This window comes from Macrobrachium nipponense, chromosome 46, assembly GCF_015104395.2.
Source record: "Macrobrachium nipponense isolate FS-2020 chromosome 46, ASM1510439v2, whole genome shotgun sequence".
Taxonomy (NCBI): domain Eukaryota; kingdom Metazoa; phylum Arthropoda; class Malacostraca; order Decapoda; family Palaemonidae; genus Macrobrachium; species Macrobrachium nipponense.
The window spans coordinates 39,999,515-40,021,179 of record NC_061106.1 but is presented as its reverse complement, the minus strand read 5'-3'; the positions used below and the strand labels follow the sequence as shown (position 1 = coordinate 40,021,179).

The window sequence follows — 21,665 nt, the reverse complement described above, 5'->3', positions numbered from 1 at the left end:
AATCAAATAAGCACTGTGGAGTTTCAGTTGTGATGGCAGTAAGGATAAAAACCACCGATTACAAGGTAAGAATGAATTCAGTTCAAACCATAACCCCAGGAATAACAAGTTTCATACTTTCACTAATATAGGCAACAAAATGTTGTTTTATTGTGCTGATTACAACTGCAATCTTGAGTAAGATCAATAAACGTTACATATATACGCTAACATTGTTCAAATGAGTGCTGGGAAGGCTGGGGAAAGATGTTGGCCATCACTGATCAGAACCTTCCATGAAAAACGTAGCCGCCATATTGGATTTCAAAACTGCCTTGAAAACATATTTTACGAAGAGCTCACATGCTTATTTTAGTTCGTGTGGGGCTTTCATATATCACATTATGTTGACGAAACTTCAGTCTTTTAAATGGTATGCTGAGAGTTGCAATTGTATTCTTGTTTCACCAATTAAATATCGAGTGAATAAGACCCGTCACCGTGATGAGGGTTGGCCTGTCGTGATATTCTACCCTATACTAGGTAATTGGTAGTTAGCGACTGCCGACTACATTGCAGGTAATTTAACAATCGTAGTAGGTATCTTCCATCAGAATGCGGACCTATTTTTTCTGCATATTAGGTAGACAGGACCAGGCTTAGTAGCAATTTCTAAGAAACGACTCCGCACAGACTGCAAGAACAGTCCCGCGAATACGAAAGAACTAGCCTAGGGATTGGGGAATAAATGTAGGGTAAAACACCGCGAGGACTGGCTAACTCACCGACTACCAGGTCTAGGCCACCCTCCGAAAAAGTACTTTTAACAACGCGTCCTAACACCGGAGATGTCATCAGTTACGAGTTCTTGTTGGTGAGAGAAGGAGCTAAAGACCTCTACTCTCCTTTCGAAGTAAGTATTTTCTCCCAAAGTTAGAAATGAAGGCCATATTTTAAGATTTAAACAGAGGGTAATGAAAAGGGTGGCCAACGCAGTGCCCACACTACCAAATGCTTTCGAAATTTTATTTACAACTCGAATATTTAGAAGATTGACGCATGTCGATGTTTGCGGAGTTGCTTGTGTCAACAAACTTCGCATTTCCTGTGCTATATCCGCACACCACTTGTACCCATAGACGCTGGGGCACTTTCATCACAGCAATCGTACACCCGACATCTAGCTAACCATACTTATCGAAGGGGACTACGGCATTCTTTGCGCCGTTTTGCAGAGTTTTGCACTCTTCAATTGTTTATCAGTGTTGTCAATTGGTATGTGTTTACCCTCCAAACTGGGTATGAGACTTACACAAAACCGGAGAAATAAGTGAAATTAGCGTATCTATTTGTAGTATATATACATATTACAGCAATTTTATCATTACTTCATTACTATGACAACTAGAATTCATGGAAACCGTTTGCAAATGCATCGGCATATGTGTAATGCTCCACTAGATTGGCAACGATGAGTAATTTTTCCTCGCGTCGTCTACTCGTAAGTATACATCAGAAATATTTGTAATTTTTCAGGGTTAATTTGGTTGCAAAAAAGGGATATTAGACTTGAATTAAGTAATCATTTTGAAGTAAAGTTAAACTAAGTAATGATTAAAGTAAACAATTAAGGGAATAAAGCTTTGCACCCATAATCAGTGTTGTCTCCTGCTGCTCGTAACTGTGTTTGTGGGTGAGTACTTAGGAACCAGGAACAGCAATGTGGAGTGAATTAAGACCAAAATGTGTATAATTACAATCAAATAAGCACTGTGGAGTTTCAGTTGTGATGGCAGTAAGGATAAAACCACCGATTACAAGGTAAAATGAATTCAGTTCAAACCATGACCCCGGGAATAACGAAGTTTCATACTTTCACTAATAGTATAGGCAACAAAATGTTGTTTTATTGTGCTGATTACAACTGCAATCTTGAGTAAGATTAATAAACGTTACACATATATGCTAACATTGTTCAAATGAGTGCTGGGAAGGCTGGGAAAGATGGTGGATTGTCCGTAGTTAGACCGGCCAGCCTCACAATTGCCGCTATATTGGATTTCAAAACTGCCTTGAAAACATATTTTACAAAGAGCGTCACGTGCTTATTTTAGTTCGTATGGGGCTTTCATATATCACATTATGTTGATATATGAAACTTCAATCTTTTGAATGGTATGCTTAAAGTTGTAATTATATTCTTGTTTCACCAATTAAATATCGAGTGAATAAGCCTGGCCAGCGTGATGACGATGGAATGTCCGTGATTGTTTACCCTATTTCACCATGTTTAGAACCTACTAGCCCTTTGGGGTTTATTACAGTCGACCGACAAAAAATGACAGTAAATTCTTAATAAGCAACCAAAATACTATAGGCTAGGTAGAATAAGTCAATTTCCAAGGAAATAATTACATAGGTCTACTGCCGGCGTTGGTAATTTCGCCTCCCAGTATTTACCAAATCTAACCTAACTGTACCTACTAGGTATATCTGTAAGGACCAGTCCTTTACGGGACAAATTTTAAAGGTCGCATTGAGAAAAAGCCTCGAGATGAAACCATGAGAATTTGGTGAGGGAGTTACAGGGACATGGTAAATGACTGAGCGGCCACCTTCCTGAAAAAGTACTTGAATTTGCTGCCATGAGCATCAGTCAAGGGTTGTGGCCCATCCTAAATTACGAAATATTGGCATAATTCAAGCACTTTTTCAGGAAGTCGCCATGTTCCGAGAGAGGTGGCCACTATGTCGCCATTTGCTCATTTACCCTATTTAACCTTCTGTCAGTAAGTAAAGAAATTTTTGCCAATACAAAAAGAAAGTAGCCTAGGTACAAATGAAAGTGATCCATCCAAGTGACATGTTTATTTCATCCAACCCTAGTTTGCTGTTCATACACATACATTGGATTTCATGTGTCTGGCAGTTTTTTTTTTTTTTTTTTTTTTTTTTTTTTTTTTTTTTGACATTGCCTTCTCATAAAATTTTGGTCTGCAAAGGTAATGGATCAGAACATTTGCATACTCTGCTTTCAGGCTTAACCTGAAGGATAGCCATACCTAGTGATGGTTTAAGTATTTCATGGCAGAATGGAATTGTTCTTGTAATTTTTATTAGGTACTTATTTTGGTAAATCTAAGTACTAATTACTGTGCGTCAGGTATTTCCTTGGAAATTGACTTTTTCTATAATATTTTGGTTGATGATTAAGAATTTACTGCTATTTTTTTGTCGGTTGACTGTAAGTAACCCCCCCTTGCCTAGTACTAAACATGACAAAATACATTTGACCCCTCCAGTCCCTAGTAGTTTTCTTATTCGCGGGCCCGTTCCTTGCAGTCCATGCAAAGTTGTTACTTAGAAATACCCTCATTTCACATCCTTTTAGATTGGGATGGCATTGTTATATACTTCTTTATTTAGTGAAAATTATGACAATGTAGGTTTTATAACACATTAATGTATAGTAATGCAGTAGTTGGATAGCACTGTATATCTGGTTTTACTTAACATTTTTATGCAGATATTTTTTTAAAATGTCAATAATTTTCATTTACATTTCCAGGAAAAAGAAACGGAAAGATTAGCTACACAGTTACAAGCTTTAAGCAATGGAAACTTGGGTGATATAGATATTGATGATAAAGAATACCTGGATCTTTTAAATGAGAATGCCAAATTGAAGTACCGAATTGGAATTCTGAAAAGGGTAAGTTGACAATAAAATGTATTTTACTTGTTTTAAGTGTATGTAAGTGTATTTTAGGTGTTTTTTGAAGTTAGATGAAAAACTGTTTGGAAGATATATCTTTTTGTGTACTTGTAAGTGTATTTTAGGTGTTTTTTGAAGTTAGATGAAAAACTGTTTGGAAGATATATCTTTTTGTGTACATACTTGTAACTATATTTTGAAGATTTGTTTGTATGGAAAGCAGTCATATTTTAGTTGAAAAATAATGGAAATCAGATTTTATGCCAGAGACTATTCTTTCAGGAAAAAGGTAGCAGTATGCATAAAACTGACTGTAAATGAGGCATTTACTTACCCAGTAATGACATAGTTATTAGTTTTCCCCGTACTGTAGCCTAAATTCAAAGTTCGCAGGGAGCGCTTCCATTGCTCAGTGTAGGTGCACAGTACCACCCCCTAATGGCAATGCTAGGAATGACTTGGCTAACCACCTCATTCTGTTTTCTGCCGTACTCAACGAAACATTGAGTACCTACAGCAGCTTATTCTTGTTTTCCAGTTATAACAACCACTGGAATGCTTATTTCTTAGCCTTCAAGCAGAAGTCCTTCAGAATTAAGTTTTTTTTTTTTTTTTTTTTTTTTTTTTTTTTTTTTTTTTTTTTTTTTTTTTTTTATCGACTGACTGGCTACCTGCAATTTGCCTGCACTAATAGCTTTGTCTTAAAAGTAATTCTCAAATGTTAAACCATTCCTCTAAGACAAAACTTTTGCATTTATGATTTGCTTACTGGGTTCCATTAGGCCAAAAAACTTTGCATATAGAATTTGTTTACTGGTCATAGGCTATTCACAAGCCGCTGGTAAACAATTACCTTAAAGTAATTCTTGAATGTTATCCCATTCCTTTTAGGCATCTCGTAAGCCTCTGGTAAATTATTTTATAGTAATTCTTAAATGTTATGCCATTCCATTAGGCCAAAATGCTTGTATTAATTTTTGAGGCAATGACAAGCATAGACCTAGCTTCACGTCAGTTTTGTATATTTTGAGGCAATGACAGACACAAAGTGGAATGTTTTCATCCAGGCAGGCGGGTGTCCCCATCTACCTGGCGGTAGTTACTGCCTAACCTAAGCGTTTTAATGGCTGTGTTCCAGCTTCAACATAAAGCACTTCCTAATGTAAAGAACCCCAGGTTTGTATAGTTAGGAAGAATACGATTTACTTTAAAAAATTGTCATTTTTTTATATATACTTCCAAGTAATTGCATAATGGGAGCCCTCCCGCCTCCCTTCTTATGGACATAGGTCATAAATGGATTGAGCCCGTTAGCACTGTTGTGCATATTCTTCCCCGAAAGTGGGCGGAGATAGTTACCTACACCCAAAACAAAAGAGCGCTACCTTGAATTTCAAAATTTCGAGCTCCTTTTATAGTAGAAACTATAGCTATGTGATTACTTGGTAAGTATATACAAAAATTTATTTTGTAATGAAAATCTCATTTTTTGACAAACCCTTTAAAAAACCTATAACCTTGCAATATGGATGACCAGGGTGGAATCTCACTTTATTCAGCCAGAAAAATATTCCTTATTCTAATTTTTGTACCTGGCTTAATCAACTGACATAGAAGGAAAAAGTAAAAGAACCTTAGTAAAAAAAAACTTAAACTGTCTGCCCCCCCCCCCTCTCTCTCTCTCTCTCTCTCTCTCTCTCTCTCTCTCTCTCTCTCTCTCTCTCCTCTCTCTCTCTCTCTCTTTTTGTTTTCCCCCCCTAAGCTGGCATTATGAGGTTACTAACTCTGTGACTCATGACTGCAATGCACTATTTTCTGGCAAAAAAATGCTCAATAATGATCAGTTCATTTTTATGTCAATTGACTATGACTAGAAGAAACAAGGTTTGTATGAATTTCAAACTTCAAAATGTGTGAAGTGATAAACGTATCCAAAGATTTTGTAAAGTTCTTGGCTCTGAAATGGCTGTATGTTTTGTTGCAGACTTGTGATGCTGCTTCAGCAAAGCCAGACTCGGGAAATTAATGTGGAGTACAAAGGAACTTTAAAGAAAGAAAAACTACTTTACAAGGTTCTAAGTGTTAATGGTGAAAAATATATTTGTCTCAAAAAAGTGTTAAATGATATCCTTAAACATAAACCAAACAATGCAAGTTGATGTGATGTATTGCTTCGACCTGGTTATGCATAAATTGAAAATGCTCTCTCCGTGTAGTCTTTGATGGATATTAGTGAATTTTGACAATGTCAGACTTTCCACACAAGAAACTCTGCACTCAAGGTGGTGGGAATCATCATTTAACGTCTTCTCGGGTATGAATGAATACAGTAATGCAGTACTTAGTGTATTTTCCATTTAGGGGTACGGTACAACATCGACGTTTTGTATATCATAAGCAAAATAATTAGGTGGTGAAAAATAGCTTTAATTAAGTGGATTCATTTTAAGTTGATGTAGAAGTGTTTCCAACTACTGTGCATTTCAGGGCTGTGTCTAGTAATTGATTTTTGTCAATAAAATCTTACCAAACCATCGGATATGAATTGTATTTTGGGAATACCTATTTGAAGCCACAGCTTAATGGGCAAAAACATGCACTGCTGTCTGATGTTGTTAATTAAATGAAATGTGAATTGTGCTAGGAACTGTATTACACAATTAATAGTCTCAATTTATCCCCATTTCCTTATTGGACTCTACTTTGGTGTTTGAGTGTGTGAAACACTATAAAGGAGTCCATATATTACTATTACTAGTACATACTACCAAAATCTTAGTCTTCATTCATAAGGTTTATGGGCGTGGTGTCTAGTAAAGTATATCATACTACAGTATCAATGAGTGGGAGGGTCTTCAGCAATGACGATTTACTATCATCTATCTACAAGCCTGCAACATTTAGCTAGTTTCCCTTTAAATTTCTTTTATTTACTCTTGATAAGTGCCTTAATTATCAACATTAGACAGCACTGCCTATTTTTGCCAATTAGGCTGTGGCTTCAAATAGCTATTTCCAAAATACGATCCATATCCAATGCATTGATAAGATTTTATCGACGAAAATCAATTAGACATGGCCCTGAAATGCACAGCACAAAGGGGGATGAAAGGGTAATTGTGCAAATCTTAATTATTTTTGTTATTTATTTAGTGTAATTTCCAATTATTGTAGTCTCAATACAAGTCTCCAACATATTCCAGATTATCTTCATCATTATTTTTTAAGTGTAACCCTTATCCAGTTTTGCTCTTTTGGTCTTAATCCACAAAATTACAACTTCTTTAACGAATTCTTTGTGCTAACCCCGTGAGGGTTAAGAATGGCTCAGTGTAATGTAATTGCTATTGGATAATGTTATCCTTCCTGTTGATAATCAAAGTAGGGAGATATGTACTGCATATTTGTATAGAATAATAATTTAAAATTTTCTTTAATTAATGCAACCATTACTTACTTACCAACAAAGGGTTGTGTACTGTATATCTTAAAGAACTGTGTATAAAAAGTTTTTCTCTTTTTCATTTTCTTATTTTCTTACTTTCCTTTATATTGCATTTTGGCAGCGTTGAAAATGATAGTTTTTTTTTTTTTTTTTTTTTTTTTTTTTTTTTTTATTTTTTTTTTTTTTTTTTTTTTTTTTTTTTTTTTTTTTTAAATCTGCATTAACAGTGATTTTATCATTGAATTCTTGTTTCAGCAAAGTATATAGTCTGGCTCTCACTTATGAGGATGTATGGTCAGAAATAAAATCACTGTCAATGAAGGCAACTCAAAAAATGTTTAAAGTGCTTATTCAGCAATGTCAAAAAATGGATTAATATATCTGCAATATACAATGGACCCCCTGTATTCGCGTTCTCAAGATTCGTGGACTCGCATATTCACGGATTTCCTTATGGACCATATATACCCATTATTCACAGGAAATTTGCAGTATTTTTCTATGAGAAATATTCACAAACTACGGTATTTTCACAACAATTTCATGATTAAATTCATTTTTTGTGACAAAACTATTCAAAAAAACCATGTTGAAGCATTTTCAGTGGGTTTTTCTCGAGTTTGAACTAAGAAAATAGGCAGTTTTAATAGTTTTTATTGGGGTTCTAAGTAGTCGCAGATTCTGAGCTATTCGGGGCAGCCGGTCTGGTATGCATCCACCACGAATACTGGTGGTCCATTGTAGTAACATTTTTTCTCAACTCAAAACAAACCTGTGTCCATACAGAGTGTAAACATCTTTTTTATCTTCATTTTTACTCAGGTTTTGATGCCTGGTTGAGGGAGGATAAACCAATTGCTGAATAGCTATTCATAATACTAATGTAATCATGATTAACAACTGATTGGAACAACCAACTTGCCCCACTTTCCAAATGCTTTTGTTTTTAAACTAGGTTTCTGACAAACTGGATTTAAGTATGGGAGCATTTATATGTGCCTACATTGATTGTTTAATTTTTCCCCAGGAAGACTGTCAATTTGATATGTACAAATTGCTTAGGTTTAGTTTAACAGATTAAAGAACTATTCTTCACTATCATTAGGTGCAGTGTGATTGATTTTTAGTTTTATTTTTATTTTTTAATTTCATGTGCTTCCTTGTACATCATAAGTAAAATTGGAGATTCTAAAGGTAACCATAGTTTGGAACAGCAGTTGTCTGGTCAGTGGAAACTAAAGTCCATTTTCCATGGGGAAGAATATGCATGTACTTGGCCCTTGCAAAGATCCTTCAGGAACACCTGCAAGGACTTCTCTAATGGTGTTTTGGGGTTAGCATGAAGAGGATATATCAAACCGAATGGACCTAGACCCATTAGTCTGCAATGATCTATTGAGTTTGTGGGGCAAACCGACCATAGATCTCTTCGCAACCTCGAGAAACCACCTTCTTCCACTCTTCTGCTTTCCGGTTCCTTATCCTCTGGCATGAGCGATGGATGCCATGCTTCTGGACTGGACAGGGCTGGATGTTTTTGCCTTCCCTCACTTCGGGATGATCTGGGAGGTACTCAACAAGTTGGCGACACATCAGGGCACCTTCTTGACTAGTCGCTCCCTGTGGGTGGTTTCCAGATCTGATTCAGCTGTTGGTGGATTATCCAAGACTCCTTCCACAAAACTGTCGCTGCTCAGACAACCCCACTTCCTCAGATTCCAGCAAGGGTTGTCTGCTCTGGCCCATGGACATTAGAGCATGAAACAAACTGAGCTCTTTGTCAGTTTGTTCCTTTAAGTCCCAGATAGTGGGCAGGACCTTTTTACCTTCACACAATTTTGAATTTTTAAGCTGCCGTAAGTTAGGAACAGATAGCTATGTAATTACTTGGGAAGTGTACATAAAACTTATTTTATCATGCAAATGTCATTTTCTCCAGCAGAACTTAATGTTTTCTAGAATCAACTCGTTGTTCAGTCATGATGAAGGTTTACTGCTTGTGTGGTTCAGAATTGCAAGGCACTGAATCAGAAACAAGTGATGGGAAGACTAGAAACAAATGTCTAGCTATGGATGTTGAAGGGACTTGAATGTGCTTACCTTTGATTTAAACATTCTAAGTGAGTGACTTTTTTTTCTTTTTTTTTTTCTTTTTTTCAGAACGTAGAGTCCTTAGGAGGCGATGCATGTAGTCTTGCACCAAATGTAGATTTTTCACGTCATATGTGCAACATACTGGGTCATTTAGAGGAGGTCTTCACTTCTGCAGTATTAAAAGCTTACCCAGATGTAACAAACCCTGTAGTTCAGATTCAAGTATCTAAACATGCTGATTACCAGTGTAATGCTGCATTGGCCCTAGCAAAAGTAAGTCAAGTGATGTTTCTTGTTTTCATTGAAAAGCTTGTGTTTAAGTTCCAATGGTTGTTTAACTGGAAATATATAATTGTACAGAGGAAATATTCTTTACTGGAAGATAGAAGCATTTATTTTTTCCTGTTTTTCTTACAGACTTTGAAAAAAAACCCAAGAGAAGTTGGAGACACTGTTTTAAAAGCTGTTGCAGATGACCCTGTTATATCAAAACTAGATCTCTCAGGTCCAGGTTTTATTAATATATATTTAAATCAAAACTTTATTAGAGAGCAGGTACGTAAATATGTGTAATGTCCTAGAACAGATAGTCCATAAATTTGTATACTGCTTTTGTTTCTGATTTTGATGATAGCCAGAAGTGCTGAGTTTGTGTTTATAAAAATTGAACCAAATGTTAAGACAAATTTTTTATGCTTAACTTGTTTTTGGTAAATGGTACTGGTTGATTTTATTGTGGCAGTCAGCTCTTTTACTACTTGGATTTCTCCATGAATGATTCATGTTATTTGTAGATAGTTTGTGGACAATTTATTATTATTTTACAAGTTTGAATTCTGTAAATCAATTTAATCTTAGCAAGTACTCCTACTTTTTCTGTTAAGACTGAAGGTTTGTTAGATATGAGAAATAAAAATTTATTATAAAGTTAGTCATAGTTCTCTTATTTAAATGTCAGTTGCATTGTGGCTTGTACAGTTGTGTCCTGTTAAGATGTTGCTTAACAGTAGGATACCTATTAACTTTGGTGACATGCCAACAACATTTTCATCCAGTTAGATTTACAACCCAGAAGTATTATGAGAACATTTGTAAAAGGTACTGCTACTTGATCCATACCATATTTTAGCACAAAGTACTTTCTACAGCTAACCCAAAGTTTAATTTCCATAGCATAATATTTTGAGTTCTTTTGGAAAATTGGTTTGTATAGAATAATTAAATGTCTTAGGATATTAAGGTTTCATTTGATGAGATATAAAATTCATGGTTGTAGTAAGCATAAGTATTTCTAACTTAGGTGACCAACGTTGTCCTGAATGGCGTCACTCCGCCTCCAACAGTACCTGAGCGAGTAGTAGTAGATTTTTCATCACCTAACATTGCTAAAGAAATGCATGTTGGTCATCTCAGGTATGTTGAAATTCAGAATTAGAGAATAGTTATTCAGTGTATCAGGAAATGTATATTATCAGTTGTAAATCAAGGTTTGGTTTTTTGCAGTAACAAACATACCCATAGTTGATAAGAATGAAACTTACTTCCTTTTATTTTGATTACCAGTGTTACATATTTTCATTTTACGTTCTTGTTCTAAAAGTTCATAAAATTATCTGCTGTCACCGGCTCCCACCTCGTGCGCGCAGGAGTTGCCAGATCTCACAGATTCCTTGCTTTACATTCTATGATTGTTTTAACTGGTTTCCAGCTGGCACACTAAGAATTATCCTATTGTTAAGACCTCAGATTTGTTAGCTATGAAAAATACAAGTTGATTAAAAATTTGTCATTTTGTTAAGTCCTTTGAATGTAAATTATGAGCAGTGTTATAATTGGTTTTTGGTGTGGTGATTTGGCCTGCAGGGAGATATGTCCAGTCTTTATTATTCAACCATGGTTTGTTTATTTCCTCCATCTTACTGGTTTTAGTGAAGGATTTTTACTACATAACCAAAAATTCGTACAATTATTTTTAATTTTATAATCTGTCATCAAAATTTTTAGGGTGGTTTCTATGTGGTATTTGTCTATTAACTTTTCTGTCTATACAGGTCAACCATCATTGGAGATAGCATATGCCGACTTTTAGAATTTCTGGGTCATGATGTGCTTCGGATAAATCACTTGGGTGACTGGGGAACGCAGTTTGGCATGTTAATTGCACATTTGAAGGCAAGTCTTTGATCCAGCTTATTTGGTTATTAGTTGCTAGTGTGTGATTTCTTATTTTTTTTATATCATTAACTTGCTTTATTATGTATGGAGTTAGTTTTTTTTTTCAAACTGCAAGTTTGTTTTGCATTAAAAGAATGTCTCTTCTTCCAGGATACCTATCCTGATTTTGCCAATAACCCTCCACCCATAGCTGATCTCCAAGCATTCTATAAAGAATCAAAGAAACGGTTTGACGAAGATGAAGCCTTCAAGAAAAGAGCTTATGAAGCGGTGGTACAGTTACAGGCACATGACCCAGTACATATCAAAGGATGGGAAGAAATCTGTGATATTTCAAAGCAGGAATTCCAAAAGGTATTACCGAATATTCTATTTAGGAACCTTGTAAGGTCTTGCTAGTTCACTTAAAATCACTCTTGATAATAACTTTATTTGGCTTGCAGTTGAGATAAGTTTCAAGATATAGTTTACGTGAAATATGATGATTATTCATGAACTTTATAATTAGGCTTAACAAGTAAAAATAAAAAGATATGTACACAATATGTCTGATCCTAAGCATTGTACATTAGGCGTAACTGGAAATTTTTTTATTAAAAGGTATAACAAATATAGTAATGTATATCTAATCCAAAACATTGTACATCCGGCTTAGTACACATGCAAAGTCATCTGTAAAATGTTTAGGAGGATTCAATTAGTAATGAAATACTTTAATAAGGAAATTTGTTGATATATTTCAAAATGTGCAGTTTAAAACCTGCAGTTTCATTGGTCTTTCACAATTTCTTCATCAGTAGTAAATTGACATTTATTGAAAGACCTGGAGATGTTTCTTATGTTGGCCAGGTAACAAAAAATTATTATTTCTGTTTTTGAAGTGAGTTGAATGAGAGAAAAGTTCAAATTAGTTTAGAATTTATCATAAATGCCTGTTACATATGTATGAAATATAAAATATTTCTCTCTCTCTCTCTCTCTCTCTCTCTCTCTCTCTCTCTCTCTCTCTCTCTCTCTTTCTTTGCAGAAAAAAAAATGAATAATGTAATTAGATAATAAAAAACTAAAACTACAAAGTAGATAAACATACATGTTACATGTACGTATATATAAAAAATAGGAACTTGCTGAAAATGATCTTTGTCTTGTCTGCTGGGTCGTGCTCTCTCTCTCTCTCTCTCTCTCTCTCTCTCTCTCTCTCTCTCTCTCTCTCTCTCTCTCTCTCTCTCTCTCTCTCCCCATTACATTCCCAAACGTCTTTTCTCCTGGAAAAGTCAGTTTGGATTCTTTGCCTGCAAATTTTCATTCATAAATCTGTATCTGTAATTATATATAGTAAAATGATTTTACTTTTAGGTGTATGAAAGACTACAGATTCGTATAGTCAACAGAGGAGAATCTTTTTATCAGAGCCGAATGGAGTCTCTGGTAAAAGAACTAAATGCAGCTGGGCTTTTGGAGGAAGATGAAGGAAGAAAGGTGTGTATTCATGTCATTAATACATTATGTGAAGCCACTGCTGAAGAATTTGCTGTTTTCATTCAGATTTTACCAAAATAAGTATGTAGAATTTTATTGTTTGCCATCTGATGAGAGTAAAATTTCAATGTGCTAAACTTTTTAAGGAAGTTTTATTATATTTTAAGAAGATGAGTAAGGAAGTTGGAGTGTCCTTCAATGGAATTCTGATTTATTTTTCCTCAGGTGATGTTTGCTGAAGGAGCAGAAATTCCTTTGACAGTTGTAAAATCAGATGGAGGATTTACTTACGATACTTCAGATATGGCTTGTTTGAAGCAGAGAATAGAAGAGGAGAAAGGCCGGTGGCTGATCTATGTTACTGATGCTGGTCAGTCACAACATTTTAAGGTAATGTCCAAGACTTTTTTTGTTAATGTTTATATTTGTATGATTTTGTAATTGTTTCCTGTAGTATTATTATTTGTTGCTAGTTATCCAAGTATTGAGACTGGAGATGAATAAATTAAGAGATGATAATATTAAGGCATTCTTTAAATATGCATTGTCAGATTTCATTTATGAAATGAACTGTTTCTTTTCTAGAGTTTCTTGGCGTGTGCTAAAAAGGCAAAGTTTTATAACCCAAGTAAAGTAAGAGTTGATCATGTAACCTTTGGTGTTGTGCTGGGAGAAGATAAGAAGAAGTTTAAAACTAGGTCAGGTAAGTGGAAGAAAATTCTTTGCTCATTAGGTATAGATGGTCCCCACATTTTATGTAGGGTAACATCGATGTGTTGGAAGCTATTGCAAATTTCATTTTACTGTCCAGCGATCCTCGAATTTCAACTTTTCGTGGTTGCAATGCTGTTCCCATAAATGATTAAATCATTATTGCTCTTGTGTTTTTACAGCTTCATTTCGTTATTTATGAGCGAGTTACATTCCAGACGGCCATTCGTATCTTGAATAGTTCATAAGTTGGTTTTTAATGTGTAGACTAGTGCATAATTTTGTTTTATGTTTACATTCCCAAGTTAACTTTGGAATCACTGTATTTGTTATTTGTTTCCGATACGTAATACAAACCCTCGGTCCTTTAACAATAGGAAGGTAACTAGCGGCAGCTGGGTACGGTCGTAAGCTTCGAACAAAGGGAAGAACGGTAGTTAACTGCTTGTCCGGTCGTGCGCGCGGCCGTGGTGTGACAGGACGTGTTCGTCATCGCTCTGCCCGCTATTTTCGTCGTGTTCTTTTGATGTTTACAATGTTTCTTCTGACTGGTGTGTGGTGGGGGTGTGGGTCTTGAATGAAATTGTAAGTACTTTTTTGTTTTCATTTTTCATTGAGTGAAGATTAATTAATCATGGATCAAGAAGAGCTTTCGCCGCGCCACCAACTGCCCGTAGAGGTGTGTCCGGGTGGAGGGGCGTAAATGCGGCGGATTTCCGCTCTTACCCAGATATTGATCCTCATAAGTTATGTTTTTTTCGTGTGTCGGGGGCGAGAAATGCTTCCCGAACCGACCAATGTGATGTATGTGTAAATTGGTCCCCCGAGGCGCAGTGGGGTGCTGTACGAGGGTAGGAAGAGGCGTAGGTTGACCAAGGGAAGGTCGTCGGAAAGCTCTCCAGCGACTCCCTTTGGTTACGGATACCTCGTCATCCTTCCTGCCTCCAGCTCAGCCCCCAGCGAGGTTTGCGCCTTCCCCTGCGGGGTGGGGTTTCGGAGTCCTTCTCCTCACTCGCCGGATCCGTCGAGTGTGGGGAGGGAGGGTGCCCGATACCCGGATGTGGCAAATTGTATTCGGGTCTTTCCGTCCGCTCTGGGTGGGGTTCGTCCTCCCCCAGGCGTGAGGGTGCCCCTCTAACTGACCCGACTGTTCCTCCCTCAGGTGGTGCCTTCTGTGAGTGACGACCTTGGACAGGTGGTGTTGTCGTCGTTGGGACTGGCAGGGCGCCCCAGGTATCCAGGGCTTGATTCAACGGCTAGCGGGGTCGGCAGTGGTAACTCATGGTTTGTTACAACTACGAAACCAATACGGTGTCAACACCAGCCCGTACGTCCGCCCCTCCTCATGTGGGTGTATACGCAACACATTGCGTCAGTGTACTCCAACGGCGTCAATTCAGATGCCGATCGCTGCCGTGCTAAGAGGGGCGTGCCGCCGCACCTGGGTTTTTTGGTATGTGCTGCGACGCCCGACTTTCCGCTGCCCCAAAAGTTCGCCCCTGGATCTACCCGCCCGCCCGTTCCCAATGATGAGTTTTGGCTGATATGGAGAGGTCTGTGAACGCCGGATTATGCTGCCGTACCTGCCGTACCTGCAGCGAGTGTTGCTGGCCCAGCCCTCGCGCCGCTCCTACGAAGCGCGCGGTGCGGGACTCTAATGTTGATGTTTGCTGCTGGCTGCTGGTCCTGCTGGTGCTGGTCCTATTGGTGCTGGTCCTGCTGCTGCTGTCCTGCTGGTGCTGGTCCTGATGGTGCTGGTCCTGCTGCTTGATGTTCCTGCGCTCCTGCCGTGCCTGCCCCTGCCCACGTCGCGGTCTCGTCCATGGAGGTGCTGCACCGGTCTCAGGTCTTTCCGGACAGGATCAGTCGGGGCGTGTTGCTTCGGCAATTGGCCCGACTTTTCCGTGGATGGAAGACCTGACGTCCGTCTGAGAGAGCTGACGAAGAAGAGGAAGAAGAAGAGGAAGATGTCGTCGTCGTCTTCATCGTCTTCTCGTCGTCGGGGTTGCCGCCTCTTCCCCTTCGACTTTCTAATCCTTCCAAGCCGAAGAAGAAGAAGGCTGCTCCACCCCTCCCCCCCCTAAGAAGGCTCCTACGGGACCTTCGAAGGGCCCGTCTCGCTCTGGCGTGACGGGGGGTGTGCTTCTGCTGGTCCTCCTGTTCCCTCGGGAACTGGGGCCCGTCTCCTCTTCTGAGAAGAAGAAGAAAGACGGGGACCAAGGATGTGCTGGGACTACTGCTGGTAACATCCGCGCCTGGTCTTAGTAGCACTGCTGCTAAGTCCCAGGTACCGGCTCGACTTCTCGTTCGCGAGAAGGTCCGGAGTGTACGGCCCTCTCCTTCGGGCGACCGTGCAGGCCAATGTCAAGACGCCTGAGCTTGCTCACCAGTCACGACAGAGGCACGGAGCAGAAGAACTGTCCCCCGAGAGTCGCGCAAGTGGACCCGCTCGCAGGCCAGCGGCCGCTCTCGTAGCGACCAGCCGGTACCTCGGGTTGACGTGACGGTCTCTGACCGCCACGGGTTGAGGCTGAGAAGAGGTCCCCTCGACCAACGGCACCAGCTTCGGCTGGTACCAGCGGTTTTGACGTGCCCCCGTGAGGACGCTCACGGGGTCCCTCACCGCGAAAGCGAGCTCTGCAGATCACCTGACCGCCGCTCCCACACAGGGACCGGACGGAGACGGTGGCCAGCAGCAGCTCGTCTGACGCACGAGATCGGGTCGACGTGCTCAGTCGAGCCGCTCGCCACAGGTGAGCGGTAACACGACCAGGCTGCCAGCACGATCCCCACCGCGGGTTTTTTTGTGATCGGCTTGCAGCCCCCCCCCCCACGTTACGCTGGTCCTGCCAGCGAACGGGGGGGGAGCGCAGGTCTGTCTCTCCTATACCTTCAACTTCCTCGGGCTACACCGGAAGAGCGAGGTACCCAGGAGTGATCGTGAGAGGTGCGCCGCTCACGATCCGCCACGTACGCCGCACGACCAGGCATGGTTGTAGGACCAGCCAGGTCGTACGCGCAGTGGTTGGAGGCGACCGTCAGGGGTCTGTTGCTGTTCCTCCTTCTGAAGGAGGAGGGTCTCGAGAGCTGCTCCTGTTGGAGGGACCTGGACGGTCCTACTCTCAGGACGCTGTAACTCCTGAGATCCAGAGGAACTTTGCCCAGGTTATTGCGCTGATTCGTCAGCACAACGACCTGGGGGAAGGATCGCCGCTACCACCATCTGAGCCCACGTCCCGGCTCGAGTCATTTTGGGGCCCGAAGAGGGAACCCAATTGACGGTGGGACTGCCGCGATCGGAGCTTGCAGACTCAGTCCTTGACCAGGTGGAGTATTTCGTCTCAGGACGAGAGGACTCACTTAAGTCAGGACGGTCTTCCAAGCTACTTCCTCCTCCTCTGCAGCGACAGCGGAAGTTCTACGTGCCATCAGTAGATCCAATACCGCCCAAACGGGTGGTTTAACCCGGAGCTAGCTAGGCTAACTCCAGGTGTGTCCCTGCAGCAGCTCCTGTCAGAGAACCTATGGTTCTCGCAGCAGGAGGCACTGGGCCTTGGAAGCTAGCTACCGCTATGGCAGCTTCCAGGCAGTTCTCTTGGTTGGATCTGTGGTCCCTCACAGTATCCAAGGTCGCGGCCGACGCCGGGGGCGCTGCCCTCGAAGACGACCCCGACTTCAGGAGACTGTGCCAGTCTGGAGGTAGGGCCATTTCCTACCACCTCGCCCATCAGACGGCAAACCTGTGGGCCAACTTGGTTCTCCGTCGTAGGGACGCTGTCCTTACACGAGTAGCCAAGGGGGCCGGGCGTGAAGCGGTAAATGGACTACGTAACGGACCAATGAAGAGTTCCTCCGCTCTCTTTCCCGGAGAGATGGTGGACGCTGCGGTGGAAAGACGGCGCACTGATGACAGTGACCGTCTGGTTCACCAGGCAGTTACGAAGGTTTCTGGGCAACCTCGTACATCTGCGGCTAAGCCTAAGAGTTTAGCTAGCGCTTCCTCGGCTGCTAAGACGGCTGCTCCATCGAAGCCCCGAGGAAAGACTCTTCCTGCTTCAACTTCTATAAAGTAAAGGAGGCCGTAACCAGCCCTCCTCCCAGCCCTCCTTTCCCCGAGGAGGTGCTTGGGAAGAAGAAGTCGAAGCGAGGTGGGAAACGCTAGGGACGGCGTTCCCCCTCACCAGCTTGCCGAAGTGGGGGGGTGCCTGGCGAGCCATTGGGCAACTTGGCAGCGCTACGGTGCCGAGACCTGGATAGTAGACGTCCTTCGGGAGGGATATCTACTACCCTTCGAATCTCGGCCACCCCTCACCTCCAACCCGGTCCATCTGCAGACATATGTTCTGGGATCCTCAAAGGACGACGCTCTTCGGCAGGAGATCAAGACCATGCTGACCAAACGAGCTGTAGAAGTCGTAGTGGGATCGGTCACCGGGCTTTTACAGCCGCCTTTTCTTAGTGGAAAAGGCATCGGGGGGGGGCTGGCGCCCGGTGATAGATCTCTCTCCCCTGAACCGATTTGTTCGCCAGACTCGGTTCAAGATGGAGACGGCACGTTCCGTGCTGGACTCCATCAGGGAGAACGACTTCATGCTTTCAGTGGACCTGAAGGATGCGTATTTCCAAATACCCATCCATCAGTCCTCCAGAAAGTACCTCCGCTTCATCTTCGACGGGACGGTGTACCAATTCAGGGCACTCTGCTTCGGTTCTCTTCAACCGCCCCACAGGTGTTCACGAGAGTGTTCACGCTGGTGTCTGCTTTGGGCCCATTCGCACGGGATACGTCTTCTGAGGGTTCTCGACGATTGGCTGGTCCTGGCGAGCTCCCGCTCGCAGTTGCTGCAGGACAGGGATCGACTTCTAAAGTTTTGTCGCGATCTGGGGATCGTGATAAACTACGAGAAGTCCGATCTCGAACCCAAGCAGAAGATGAAGTACCTGGGTATGCTGATCGATACGGTAGCAGCTCAAGTCCGCCCCGCAGACTTGAGGATCAGCAAATTCAGGGAGGCAGCCGGCCGGTTCCTGTCTCGGCAGGAACAGGCAGCTCAGCAATGGCAAGTCGTGATCGGCCACCTGTCGTCACTCGAGAAGTTAGTTTCCTCACGGACGTCTTCACCTGCGGTCTCTCCAGTGGAGACTAAGGGAGAGTTGGTCACAGGTAAAGATCCACCTACTTCCCCGTGTCCATCACGGAGAAGGTGAGCAGGACCTAGCCTGGTGGCTCGACGACAGGAACCTCTTAAGAGGAGTGCCCCTACGCACTCCCCCCCCGGAGATGCTGCTGTTCTCAGACGCATCGACCGAGGGATGGGCGCACACCTGGAGGAGTTGCTGGCTGCAGGTGTGTGGGACCATCACGACAAGCACCTTCACATCAATGTCCTGGAACTCAAGGCGGCGTTTACGCTCTCCAAGAGTTCCAAGACCGCTTGATGGGACACTCAGTGGTGTTGATGTGCGACAACACCACGGTAGTGGCATACGTCAACAAGCAGGGGGGCCTAGTGTCTCTCCCGCTACACCAGTTGACCGGTTGCAGGTGCACGAGTGGGCCACGGCTCATTCGATAGAGCTGTCAGCACGCTACATTCCAGGCAAGAGGAATGTAGTAGCGGACAAGCTCAGCCGTCGGGATCAGGTAATAGGGACCGAGTGGTCCTACACCCAGAAGTGGCGGAAAGGCTCTTCAAACCTGTGGGGGCGTCCAGTCATAGACCTGTTCGCCACCCAGCACAACAAAAAACTTCAAGTTTTTTGCTCAGCCGTGCCGGACCCATGGGCAGCTGCAGAGGACGCTCTTCAACACCCTGGGACAACCTCTTCGTCTACGCCTTTCCTCCCTTTTGTCTGATTCGGAAAGTGATCAGCCGAGCGCTGGTCACTCCCAATCTCAGGATGATCCTGGTGGCTCCCAAACGACCTCAAGCCGTTTGGTATCCGGACCTGCTGGCTCTTCTTGCAGAAGAACCGAGAGAGATGCCCCACTGGCACAACCTTCTAGCCCAGCCACACGTAGAGCGGTACCACCGAGCAGTCCAGTCCCTACACTTCACGGCTGGCTGTTATCCACCATCTCTTGCGAACGAGAGGCTTTTCTCGCAGCGCAGCAACAGAGATGGCTGGACACGTCAGACAGTCCTCTGCAGCTGTGTACCAGGGAGTGGGGCCGTTCTTCTGTGGTTGGTGTCGTAGACGGGGTCTATCTCCTCTCAGAGCCACTCTTCAGCAGGTAGCGGATTTCCTCGTATTTCTTCGCCGAGAGAAGCTCCTCTCAGTACCCACGTTAAAGGATATAGAGCTGCACTGGCAACTCGTCCTAAAACTGAGGGACTGGACATCTCGAACTCGTTCGAGATCTCCTTGCTAATGAGGAGCTTCGAAAGGTCTTGCCCACCCAGGGAGCTCAGGCCACCTGAGTGGGATGTGACTCTCGTCCTTAGGAGTTTGACTCGAGACCATTCGAGCCACTCCGAGAGTCGTCAGACAGGGATCTGACCCTCAAGACCCTCTTCTTGCTGGCCCTGGCATCGGCGAAGAGAGTAGGGGAACTTCATGGTCTGTCCTTCAATGTTAAACATTCCAGGGGCTGGGGATCTGTGACGCTCGATTTCGTCCCGAATTTCGTAGCTAAGACTCAGAATCCGTCGATCCCTGACGACAGGTTCGAGTCTTTCACAATCCCCTCCCTAATGGATTTCACCGACAACGATACGGATGAGATGCTGCTTTGTCCTGTGAGGGCGCTACGGCGCTATCTGAAGAAAACTCGACACCTTCAGGCCTGAGTGTCGACGCCTCTTCGTTAGCACTGGGGTTACCAAGAAAGAAGTATCCAAGAACACGCTTTCTTTCTGGCTGCGTGAGGTGATCAGGAGAGCGTACGAGGCTGATGGTAGTGACGACATCCGTACGCTCCGACCGAGAGCCCACAAGTCAGAGGTATTGGACCCTCTTTGGCGTTCCGCAAGAACTTCTCCGTGGCGCAGGTCCTGAAGGCAGGTGTCTGGGCCAACCAGACTACCTTCACGTCCTTCTTTACCTTCGGGATATTGCCCCCCCACAAAGTCCTTTGGATACTTTTTCCTTGGGACCTTGTGGTGGCTGCTCAACACGTTGTGTAAGCTTACCCAGCACCCGAGCAGGCAGAACAGCATCGATTCCTGGTGTGTGGACTGTAGGAATGAATGGTTGAATGAGAGTTGCGACTGGCTTCTCTCGTCCATCTTTCTCTCTCTCTACCTGTGGGCAGAGGGTACACGGTCGTCACCATGCTGGAAAGGAATCCGATGCAGGTAAGCTACTCAACCGAGCCCCAATCTATCCCTTTAGTTAGGGATAGAAGCAAATATCCTCCACTCCCTCCAACAAGGGGGAAGGAGTGGATGCCTACTTGAGACAACCCTAACTTTATGTTGCTCCTGTACAGGAACAAGTTCTTGCAAATGCTGGTACGAAGAGATACGCTTGCCTCTCTCTTAGTACTTGGCTCAGAGGTCTGACCATTGATCCTGCGGTGCACACCCCCCCGATCAATCGGACAGAGGTTTTGGATCCCTCCCACCCCTTGCTCTTACGACCAGGGAGGCATTCCAAGGTTGGACGAACACCAGTCTGTTCACCAAAAAGACTCAGATTCCACCCACCAAGAAGTGAGTCCTTCCTATTGTTAAAGGACCGAGGGGTTTGTATTACTATCGGAACAAATGACAATTTGTCGAAAATTGCATTTTTCCTAACTATACAAACCTGAGGTCCTTTACATATAGTCCCACCTCATACCACCCCTCACTCTGCAACTTTTTGCATGGGCCTAAAGCAAAAGTTGATTCTTCACCGCCGGGCGCGCAGGCGCGCGCACGACCGGACAAGCAGTTAACTACCGTTCTCCCCTTGTTCGAAGCTTACGACCGTCCCAGCTGCCGCTAGTTACCTTCCTATTGTTAAAGGACCTCAGGTTTGTATAGTTAGGAAAAATGCAATTTTCGACAAATTGTCATTTTTAAATCATGCAGTATTAGAAATAATTACTTTAGGTGTTTTAAAGGTATAAAGAAGAAAATA

General features: G+C 42.7%; 1 protein-coding gene across 2 annotated transcripts in view; it reads left to right on the top strand.

Annotated features, from left to right (window-relative positions):
* LOC135214931 (arginine--tRNA ligase, cytoplasmic-like) overlaps positions 1-21,665 on the top strand; it is a 30,705-nt gene that overhangs the window by 2,601 nt on the left and 6,439 nt on the right. Inside the window, exons 1-10 of one of the 2 annotated variants that reach the window (XM_064249421.1) lie at positions 3,552-3,691; positions 5,679-6,008; positions 9,300-9,506; positions 9,651-9,788; positions 10,534-10,646; positions 11,285-11,405; positions 11,559-11,762; positions 12,765-12,887; positions 13,113-13,277; positions 13,473-13,590. In XM_064249421.1, coding sequence (XP_064105491.1) covers positions 5,940-6,008; positions 9,300-9,506; positions 9,651-9,788; positions 10,534-10,646; positions 11,285-11,405; positions 11,559-11,762; positions 12,765-12,887; positions 13,113-13,277; positions 13,473-13,590 — 1,258 coding nt within the window. In that variant the 5' untranslated portion in view covers positions 3,552-3,691; positions 5,679-5,939. Of the gene's footprint in view, positions 1-3,547; positions 3,692-5,678; positions 6,009-9,299; positions 9,507-9,650; positions 9,789-10,533; positions 10,647-11,284; positions 11,406-11,558; positions 11,763-12,764; positions 12,888-13,112; positions 13,278-13,472; positions 13,591-21,665 lie in introns of those variants that run through there. The other variant, XM_064249420.1, reaches the window with a different exon arrangement.